Source organism: Vigna umbellata, chromosome 5, assembly GCF_029865625.1.
Source record: "Vigna umbellata cultivar VRB3 chromosome 5, Vumbellata_1.0, whole genome shotgun sequence".
NCBI classification, from domain to species: domain Eukaryota; kingdom Viridiplantae; phylum Streptophyta; class Magnoliopsida; order Fabales; family Fabaceae; genus Vigna; species Vigna umbellata.
Window position 1 is genome coordinate 43,918,041 of NC_142169.1, and position 11,636 is coordinate 43,929,676.

Sequence of the window (11,636 nt, forward strand, 5' to 3'; positions counted from 1 at the left end):
GATTGAGGTTCCCTGTTGTTATTACAGGAAGAAGAGTGTACTGCGTTCTTGACTTTGAGGGTAGCTCAAAGAGTGTAGACTGCAGGAGAGGGGATTCTTGCTACTAGTCTATTTGTATATGCCTGTATTTTTAGTAGAGGGTTAGAGAGGTGTTTTATATTTTTGACGTAAGGTCACTATAAAAGCCTTGTTGTAAAAACCTTGGTCATTATAGTGCATTGGCTTCCTGTAGTTGGAAGGACACTAGATGTGGGCTTGGCCAAACCAGTATAAAAACTCAGTGTTTGATCTTTCTATTCCCACACTCTTTTATTTAGTCGACTTTTTACTGTACTTAATCAATTATATTTTCGTTGCATAAACAAATCTTTTTCCTTGCGTTTCAAGAAAGCTTTTAAAGGCATCCATTTTGCAAAAAAAATTTAAAGAAAACATTATTTTTATATTTCACCAATTCACCCCCCCCCCCCTCCCTCTTGGTGTGAGAAATTAAGCCATTCTATTTTCAACAATTGGCACTAGAACTGGTTTTCATAAGATATTTGAAAAATAAGTCGATTATACTTTTCTTTAAATCAACTGATAATGAAAAATGGCTTTCAATTTTCAAACCTTTGGTGAAGGTGCATCCACAAATAGACCACCACTATTTGCTGGAGAAAACTATGCTTTCTAGAAAATTAGGATGCAAATCTTTCTTGAATCCGTGGATAAAGGAGTTTGGGTTGCAACTTTAAACGGTCCATTTGAGCCAACTCATGTTCTAAAAGCTGTTACCAATAAGGAGTATTGGTAAATCTTGAAGAAATTTGTTTTGATGATGCTACAAGAAGTTTTAGTTGAAAAAGATATTAGAATTAGTTAAAAGCAATTTGTAGAAATTAAATGTAGTAGGAAATTCTTGTAAACCTTGTAAACTTGCATTTTTAACTGCAATAATCGATTATGGAATGGCAATAATCGATTATCACAGAGTCATACAGGAATAATCGATTATCACATCATATAATCGATTATCACATTTTGAAAACCCTGTAACGGGCTTGAATAATCGATTATCACTTACAATAATCGATTATTCGTGGCAGTTGAGACTTAACCTTAGATATTCAGAACAACTAGCTATATATTGGGTTTCTGTGAAGATCACTAGTAACGTTGTTGAATAGAAGCTCTTGCAGAATACTGTTTGTCAGAGGAAGTTCTCAGAAGCTATAGTTCAAGTTCCCTTGCTTGGTCTCGTGAACAGGAGAGGCTCGCGTGTCGTGTGTCGATAGTCGGAGCAAGCTCTCTTCGAGTTAGCAAGGTGCTCTGCCTGGTCTCGTGAATAGGAGAAGCTCGTGTTTCGTTTGTCGATAGTCGGAGCGGTTCTCTTCGAGTTGGCAGAGTGTTCTTCTTCCGGTTCGTTCGTCGAAGGAAGGTTTTTTTATTTGTTTTTATTCACTCTTATTGTAATTTGTAAAACTGTTTTTAGTGAAAACGTTAATCACTTTTTATAGTGATTAACAACTGGACGTAGATTCTTTTGAATCGAACCAGGATAAAAATTCTGTGTTGAATTTTCTTGCTCTCTATACTCTTTACATTTTACGCATATCAACTGTTTGATAAATTTTCTCTAAGAAAATTGTTTTTCTAAAACGGACTATCAAAACTTGATTTGTGACAGTAACACGTTTTTCAAATATTTTATTCCGCTGCGCGACTCTATAACGGTACCGATTGTTCCATCAATTGGTATCAGAGCATGCTTTGATATTCTTTCAAACTTTTGCGAAAATGGCCGGTCATCAAAATCAAGTTTATGCTGAGGGTGCTTCTATTGATAGACCTCCTTTGTTTACGGGGGAAAATTATGCGTTTTGGAAAATAAGAATGCAAATATTTTTAGAGTCAATTGACAGAGGCATCTGGGAAGCCGTACAAAATGGTCCATATATTCCTAAAAATACAGTTGATGGTGTGGAAGTAGAAAAATCATATTTTGACTGGACTGTTGAGGAAAATAGAAGAGCCCAATTTGATATTAAGGCTCGAAATATAATTTTATCTGCACTAACAATTGATGATTTTTTCAAAGTATCTGTTTATAAAAGTGCTCAGGAAATGTGGAAATTTTTAAGAGTCACTCATGATGAAGTATCGAATGTGGCTAAGTTGACTTGTTCGAACTCATGCTCTACATCAAACTCCTCAAGCTCAAGCGATTCTAATGAGCAAGAAAATCTATGCTTGATGGCCAACGATAAATCATCTGAAAGCAAAATCTTGAAGGAAAATAAGGACTATCAAGGTTCCTCTTCAAGCTTCAAATGTTATGGATGTGGTGAAAGAGGCCATGTGAAAGCTTATTGTTCAAGCAACAAAAGAAGTAAAGAACGAAAAGAAAAGAAAATTCACAAGAAGAAGAAGGTTCACATTGCTTGGGAGGATAATGCATCAACCACCTCTAGTTCAAGTGATTCTGTTGAAGAAGTAAACTTGTGTTTGACAGTTAATTTTGATGATGTTGAAAGCCAAGTAAGTAATTCTAGCTATGAATCTAGTGAATTTGATGTACAAAAGGCTTTTCTTGAATTGCTTGATGAATCTGAGAAATTGAATGCTGCTCATAAAATTTTGAAAAAAGAATTTAAACAATTGCAAATTAAATATGAGAAAGCATTAGATGAGGAAGTAAGTTTGAGAAATAAAATTTGCAAGTTGGAAATGAAAGAGTCTTCAAATGTTGAACATCCTGTTGAATGTCTTTCATGTAAGAGTCATATGCTTGATATTGATATTCTTGAAAATCTTCTTGAAGTTGCAACTGGAAATAATAATATTGAAATGCCTATAACTGTTAGAAAGGTTTATAAAAACAAAAGTGTTTTTAAAAGTAAGAACATAATTAAAAGAACCCGTAGGGTATGGGTTGAAAAAGGAACTGTGTCCTATAGAAACCAAAATGTTGTCACATGCTTTTATTGTATGAAAAAGGGGCACACTTCTAACAAATGTAGAATTAAACATTTTGATGTTCCAAATGGAAAATATGTTTGGATTCCTGTTATAAAGTAAATTGTCTCTAACCTCAAAGGACCCAAATGAGATTATGGGGACCAAAACTCTATTGTTTTGTTTTGCAGGTTAATTTTTCAAAAGGAAAAGAAGACTCTATGGTATCCTGGTATTTTTTAAGAGCTTTGAAATAATTTATGAATGTTAGATGTGTCTTAGGTTGAAAATTTGGCCCAAATTTGTGTTTTTCGGAAATTAACGTAAATAATCGATTACCAAGGGTAATAATCGATTATCTCGTCCTCAAAATTTGGATTTTGACAATTTGGCTCGCAAATAATCGATTATTTAAAGTAATAATCGATTATCTTAAGTCACAGCGTAAAAAAGAAAAACAAAAAAAACTTTTTTTTAAAAATTTTTTTATGGAATCTGTCTTTGATTTTTAAAGGGAATATTACTTTTAGGGGAGTAATTTTTAATGAATTAAAAGGATCCCAATTCTTTTTAAGTTAACAAATTTAGGGGGAGCATAAAGATTAGTTGTTTTTCTGATTATGATAAGAAATTGAGAAATCTATTTTTGATTGACATATTATGGGATAACTGGTACCTATATAAGGGGAAGATATACGAGTTTGTTAGATATCTTGTTTTTATCTCTATTATGGATTAATTAATATTGTTTGTACTTCTTAGTTAGAGTTTAATTTCTGTTGTTCTTATATTCCAAGAGGTATTCTGTTCTTTCATGTTATGAAATTTCAATTTTATTTCTGTTTTGAAATGCATCAATTCTTTTGTTGAGGGGGAGAAAAATTTGAGGGGGAGTTTTTCCACTTTTTTCATTTTTGCTTATGATCAAAAAGGGGGAGAAAACTTCTAATTTAAGTAGTGCAGTTATTACTAACATGTTTGTAAGTATGAAATCTGTGCAGGAAATTAGAAATGCTTTTAACAAGAAGATATTTTTTATCATCATCAAAAAGGGGGAGATTGTTACCAATGAGGAGCATTGGTATCTTGAAGCTACAGTGAAATTTTGATGATGATAAAAGCTGAAGAATTGAAGACTCTAAATGCATCTTTGTTAAACGCATTTTGTAGAAACAAATGTATAGGATAAAATGTAATGATGTAAAAACTCTTAGAAGTTTTCATATTTAGTGAGTCATTGCACAAATAATCGATTATCAAGAGTAATAATCGATTATCACAAGCCAGTTTAGAAGAGAGTTCCTTGCACAAATAATCGATTATTACACAGAACAATCGATTATCACTGTTTTATTTAATTCTGTCCAAGTCTCTGGAATAATCGATTATTGCTCAGGATAATCGATTATCACCATTTTGAAAACCCCATAACGGACACAAATAATCGATTATCACTTATGATAATCGATTATCAGTGGCAGTTGGGAGATGTTTTTTTAGTTTTTGACCTTGCACGAAACTAGGCTTATAAATAGAGGTCTTCACAGCTCTTAGAAATAACTTTTCAATTGAGAGTATTAGAGCTTTGTGCCTAAGGGAAGCTCTCTGTGAGTGAAAAGGATCTATGCCATTTTGAGAATACAGTTTGTCTGAGGAAGTTCTCAAAGTGATAGAAGTGCTCTTGCCTGGTCTTGTGAATAGGAGAAGCTCGCGTTTTGTGTGTCAAAGGTCGGAGCGGTTCTCTTCAAGTTGGCTGAGCAGGTTCTTCCGTTCGTTTGTCGAAGGAAGGTGTTTTCTATTCCTTGCTTATTTTGATTATCTGATTGTAATCTGCAAACCATATTTTTAGTGAAAAAGGTTAATCACTATTTATAGTGATTAACGACTGGACGTAGAATCTTTTGATTCGAACCAGGATAAAAATTCTGTGTTGATTTTCTTGATCCCTAAACTCTTACCACATCAACTCTTCGATAAAAGTTCGCTAAGAAAATCAATTTTTGAAACCGACTATTTTAACTTGTGTTGTGATCGTTACACGCTTTCCGCTTTATAAATTTATTCCGCTGCGCGACTCTATAACGGTACCGATTGTTCCTACAAAAGCCACAAACAAGAAAGCCACAAAGATTCATGAACCTGAAACTGAATCAAATGTAGATATACCAGAAAAAGAAATGATGACTATAATGGTAAGAAAATTTGGGAGATTCATGAAAAATAAAAATTATGCAACTAACAATGCAGGTTTCTCAAGAGAAGGAAAGAAGAATTCAAGAAGCAACGTTGTTCAATGTTATGAATGTGTATCAAGCTTGACTGTCCAGACTTGGAGAACGAGCAGAAAGAATTCACTAAATATCCTCAGGACAAGAACAGGAAGCAGTGGAAAAATTATATTGCTTGGGAAAACAATGATGAAGATTCTTCCAGTGATGAAGATTGTGATCGTGAAGAAGAATCAAATATATGCTTCATGGCAGGCTTTGCATAATTAGACTACGATAGTGATGAAGAATTTGAAAATGAACCAATAGAAGTCAAGTACCACATGCTACTGGATGCATTTCAAGAGGTTAATGCGGAGGCCATGCGACTTCAGTACAATGAAAAGCTTGAAAAAGATCTTGAAGAAGCTCTAAAATCTGCAAAGAATATAATGACTGAAGTACAAGTTGTTGACAGAGTGTGTGATAGTTGTTCTCTACATGTTGAGAAAATTGAGTACTTAACCAGCACATTGGCTAAATTTACTCAAGGTAAAGAAAATCTTGATGCTATGTTGAGATCATCTGGAAGAGCTATCTACATACAAGGTATTGGTTATAAGGCTAAAAGTAATAGGATAAACTCAAAGAAATTTATTGATTTGAGTAAACCTACTACTAATGCATGCTTTTACTACAATACACTTGGTCACACAGTAAGAAACTGCTATTTTAGAAATGTTGGTGTTCCAAAGGGAAAGTACAAATGGGTTCCCAAGGAACAACTTCCTGCTACTAACAAGAGAGACCCAAATTCAAATGGGTACCAGCGTTAAAACCTTTTAACTGTTGTACAAGAAAGGAGAAGTAGTTGTTGTAGCAGTACATAACTCAAGGATTAGCTAACTTAACTACATCAAATTTCTTGAGTATCTACAAGCGGTAACAATCACTTTCACATTGCATCATTGATAACAGTTGAAAAACTGTTATTTTCATGATTAAAATTGATACTAAAAGCAACCTTTAACACTTAGAAACTAGCTTGAAATCATGCTTTTGTTCATATTTTCAAAAATAAGAGAGCTGGACAGGTTTATGCTTGATTTCAGTGTTTTTGTGCAGGTTTTAAGGTGAATTTGGTGAAAGAAGTGAAGAAGGAGAGAGATGGAATTTGAAAAGACATCAAAAAGTGTAAAAGGAGAAGCCGCAACTGCCGCTCAGCGGCAGTTTATCGCTGAGCGGCACTCAGGAGTTCACGTTGGCATCGCTGAGGGGCAAAATGGCCACTGAGGGGAGAAAACGACTCACGCACTTACCGCTGAGCGGCACTTTACCGCTGAGCGGCACACTTATGGGCTTGGGCCTAAATTTTCTGTAATTTTAGAATAGTATATAAGCTTTAGGACGTCCTAGGGTTTGTATCTTTGGCAGAAACGAAGCAAACACTCTCTCTTCCACCCCTTTGAAGGAGGATCTTGGATGCTCAGCCTACCTCTTCACCTTTCTAGGGTTTTATCTTGCAATCTTTTGTTATTGTTCATCTAGGTTCACCATGAATATGGTGAACTAAACCTTGTATGTTTGTTGGGGAATCAATGTAATCTTTTGAAGCTCTCATATATGGAATTTGTGTTTACATCTTATATTTAAGACCTATGCTTTCTTTCATCATTAGTTAGGGTTTTTCCTCTTTGCTCAATGCTTGCTTTGTTTAACTCATTCAATGCATGATTATTGATTTTGTCGATACGGGAACGTACGGGGAAGTCTAGATCCGGGGAATTTCTCCCAATAGTATATTGGTTGCCTTAAGCTCCTGTGCTAAAAAAACTAATTATTAGGAATGCTAGGAATCGTATGAACTCGTAATTAGGGAGAAGCCTTCTTGAAAGGTAATTTAGAGAGTGGCATTAACAATGATGAATTGAATGTTGAATTCCTAAAGTATATGAGAGTGGATAAGATGAAATTGATAACCCCAACAACATACTCACCCATATATTCCATTGAAAGTGTTTGTATTTTGCTTTAGCCCTTGATCACACTCATGCATACATGTTTATTTTCGTCTTTTGCATAGTAAAATCCAATTATTTAGTTCTTAAGTCTTAGCTAATCAACGAATCACATAACTAAACTAGGCCGTGAGTCCTTTGGGAGAACGATACTTGGTCTTACCGAGTTTATTACTTGAAACGATTCGGTCACACTTGCCGATTGTTAAACAAGTTTGTGGCGCCGTATTTCGGTGTTCATAAATTTGTCATCAAGTTTTTGGCGTTGTTGCCGGGGACTCGTGGTTTAACTAGTTAATTTGTGTCATTATTGATTATCTTTGACTTTAAATTTGAATTTCTGTTTTTATTTTTCCTGTTTTTATTTTATTTTATTTTATTTTATTTTCTGTTTTTATTTTTATTTTATTTTATTCTCTGAATCTTATATCTTTTTGTGCTAACCAAATATTCTAGGGTTTTGTTCTCTTGTGTATGCAGGAGGCAATTCGAACAAGGAGCAAGATAACTACAGAACCTCTTCTTGAAGGATTAGATGAGAGTAGACGGAGGAGAAGAATCCGAACATCTAGAGAACTTTTCCCTCCTCCGGAAACTCTGTTGCAACCATCACCACAAGGTTCTGACCATAGCACAAAAAGTATGGAGAACAATAATATCAGAAGAACTCTTGCTGATTACACCAATACAGCTGGACCTCAGCACTTTAACAGTATAGCTAGACCTAGAGTCAATGCAGCTAACATGGAGGTCAAACCAGCATTGATCCAACTGTTGAAGAGCAATCAATTTAATGGGTTATCTCATGAAAGCCCATATGAGCACCTCACTACATTTAATGAGATCTGCAACACGGTGAAAATCAATGGGGTGCCAGATGAAGCGATCAAACTTAGCTTGTTTCCTTTCTCATTAGGAGGCAATGCTAAGCTTTGGTTAAATTCTTTTCCAGAGGGAAGCTTCACAGAGTGGGAAGCAGTGGTAACCAAGTTTCTAAATAAATACTTCCCACAATCAAAGGTGAACAAAGGCAAGCAAGAGATTTCTTCATTCAGGCAGGGCATGGAAGAATCACTGGGTCATGCATGGGATAGATACAAAAGCTTGCTACGAAAAACACCCACGCATGGATTCGATGAAGTGGAAGTAGTCCTTACCTTCCTTAGAGGTCTTGGTTCACAAACCAAGATGATGCTTGATGCCTCAGCAGGAGGAAACATTAAATGGAAAACTCCAGATGAAGCAACAGAAATTATTGAAAATATGGCTACTAGTGATAATGAGCTCCACAGTGAAAGAGGAGCTCCTACGCAACAGAAATTATTGAAAATATGGCTACTAGTGATAATGAGCTCCACAGTGAAAGAGGAGCTCCTACGCAACAGAAAGGAGTTCTACAATTACAGACGCATGATGCCTTGCTAGCACAAAATAAAATTCTAACTCAACAGCTGGAAACTCTTACTAAAACACTTGCACAATTGCCTAAAGAGTTGAAAACTGCTGCACAGGTACAATCTCAGTTGTGTGAATTATGTGGAGGCGACCATATCAATGGTCAATGTGCCTTTCCAGCAGAAGCAGTGGAGGATGTGAATTACATGACCAATCAATACCGTCAAGGGAACTACAATCAAGGGTGGAAACCACACCCAAGTATTGGTCAAGGGCAAACTGGGCAAGCCGGTCAATTTAATAAGCAGCAGCAGCAACCCACCTTATGGCAGCAGATTTCTATGCTTACTGAAAGGTCCATGAGGATGGAAGAAACTCTTAATAATTTCATACAGAAAATTGAGTGTACCCAAAAGAGCACTGAAGCTGCTATAAAGAATTTGGAGATTCAGATGGGGCAGATCACTAAGCAGGTGGAAGAGAGGCCAAGTAAAAACTTTGGGGCTAATACTGAAGTTAACCCCAGAGAAGAATGCAAGGTGGTAGAGAGTACTAATGAAGAGATAGTTGAGTTAGAAGGAGGAGAAACAGAAGAGAAAAGAAAAATAGAGAGCAAAAATACTTTTCCTTTTCCAATAAATCAAGGGAAACAACTGGATTTCACAGAATTATTCAAGATGGTGGATAATGATGCACCTTGGGAGCAGATTCTACAACAAATTACGGTTTACACTAAATCTGATGAAGACGTCTCTACAAAGAAAAGACGTAGAGATGATGAGGCAAAAGAAGTGTCAAACTGTTAAAAAAGAGCCATTCCCTCTAAAAGCTACAGATCCAGGAGGATTTTCTATCCCTTGTACCATAGGGAAGAAAAGGATTAAAAAAGCTCTTCTTGATTTAGGTTCAAGTGTTAACTTGATACCTTACTCTTTACTGGAGCAAATCGGTGATTTTAATTTGAAACCTGTAAAGGTTAACTTAGTAATGGCCGATGGATCTTCAAAGGAACCATGTGGGATTGCAGAGGACATTATAGTTTGTGTTGGCAAACTCCAGTTCTTGGCAGACTTTGTGGTGATGAAGATGGAGACAGAAAGGATACCTATCATTCTTGGAAGACCGTTTATGAAAACGGCCAAAGCTATTATTGATGTAAATGAAGGTATAGTGGTGCTCCAGGACCGAGAAGAGAAAGTTGTTGTAGATGTCTTTAAAGATGAGAGGCAAACACAGGAGGAAGAATCTAGTTATAAAGCTGCATTTCAAGATGCACAAATGACTAGCCATCAAGATGAAAAGCCCAAGGTTACAGGTAACCATTGTTTGTTGTTTCAGGTGCATAAAGGAGAAAAGATTGGAAGAGGACGAAGAGTTCCTGAGGACTGGAAGAAAGGAAGACCCCAACTTGGTACACCAGTGAGAATCAAAAATAAGTTGTGGGTTGTGAAAGGCTATAAAGAGAAGGAGATGATAGAGATTGAATCTCCACATTTTAGAAGATTCAAAACAGTGCACAGGAAACAGCTGAGGAGTTGGTGGGATAACAACATCAACTATGAAGAGAGAACTTGAGCTTTACTGGGTCAAGCTAATGACGTTAAAAGAGCGCTTGCTGGGAGGCAACCCAGTGATTTAAAAACTTTTAATTTTATTTTGGTTTGTAAGTTGTAATTTGTTGAACATTATTTTGTAAATATTTTGTTGGATATAGCATCTACTGAAGGATGCTAAGATTGTAACACCTATTGATGGGTGTTGGTGAGAAAATAACATCTACTGAAGGATGCCAAGATTGTAACACCTACTGATGGGTGTTGGTGGATTTTGGGTCAGGCTCGTGACATTAAACAAGCGCTACCTGGGAGGCAACCCAGTTGATTGATTGTTTGTTTTGTTTGTTTCATTTTAGTTGCATAATAGGGTTTGCATAAGTAATTGAAACATTGAATTGCAGGGAACCAGTGAGGGGCATGTCTAGGAGGCACGTAGGTTAAGAAAAGAAGGAGAAGAGCACATCACGAAAGTGCCGCTGAGCGGTAACTTACCGCTGAGTGGTACTCTCGCAGAATGGGCTTTAATTCCCCTTAGCGGGACCCGAGCCCATTAGGGTATTTTTATACCCCAAGCTGCATTTTAGGTTTTCTTTCCAGGCTCTTCTCTGCACAAACACTCCCACATACCTTTTCCAAGGTTTTCAACATCTTTTCATTCTTCCCTCTTGAAAATTTCTCTTCCACTCACTTGCTCACTAGTGTTCCATCAAAGTTTGGGGTTGGAAGAGAGTATTCTAGCTTGGAAGCATTCTCATTGCATCTAGTATCTCCACCCAAGTAAGTAAAAAGCATTTTGTTCATTCTAGGGTTCTTGATTTTGAATGTGATTGTCAAAGCATGAATATTTAGGGGTTTTGGTTTCTATGCATGATTTGATGATATATTTGATGTTTGAACCGATTAAACTGCATGATTCTGAACTAGAAAACTGAAAATTGCATTTGGGTGGAGATAGGACAACTTAAAAGAGATTTTTCAAAATTCTGCAGAGTTACCGCTCAGGGGTAAACTGCCGCTGAGCGGCACTCTGCCAGACTTGGTTTTTTTGATTTGTTGCGTTCTGGACTGTGGCACTAGTGGCGCTGAGGAGAAATTCTGACCTTCAGCGGTGGTTTAGCTTCGAAAGGAGTTGTGTTCTGTGTTTTACTAATGATTAACATCATGTTCTGTGGTTTTGTATCTGTGTTTGAATGCAAGAATGGCATCATCTTCAGGAAAAAGATTGAAAACCATGGCAACCAAGAGAAAGGAAAAGGAACCAGAACAGCCCCATTCTAGTAGGTTCCTCTCTCGGAAACATGAGAAGGTGATAGCTGATGAGATTAGTGTGTGTGCCAATACCTCAAATAACAAAGCACCCTTCTGCTGGGGTGAACACTTCTGCTCCACCATTTGAAAGGCCAAGAAAAGCCATTGATGAGGCCTATTACAGATAGTATTGTGGAGGTGAGGAAGCAGCTCAGCTAGTTCCACCACGCTGTGCTCGTAGAGAGAGAGGGCAAGCACAGAGCCAGACATCTGCT

General features: G+C 36.6%; 1 protein-coding gene across 1 annotated transcript; it reads left to right on the top strand.

Moving 5' to 3' along the window:
- The first annotated feature begins 1,779 nt into the window (after nucleotides 1-1,779).
- Nucleotides 1,780-3,316, top strand: LOC148198431 (uncharacterized). The gene is made up of 2 exons (XM_088116084.1): nucleotides 1,780-2,520; nucleotides 3,129-3,316. The coding sequence occupies exons 1-2, from the start codon at nucleotides 1,780-1,782 to the stop codon at nucleotides 3,192-3,194; spliced, it is 807 nt and encodes a 268-aa protein (XP_087972210.1). The 3' UTR covers nucleotides 3,195-3,316.
- Nucleotides 3,317-11,636: the final 8,320 nt, after the last annotated feature.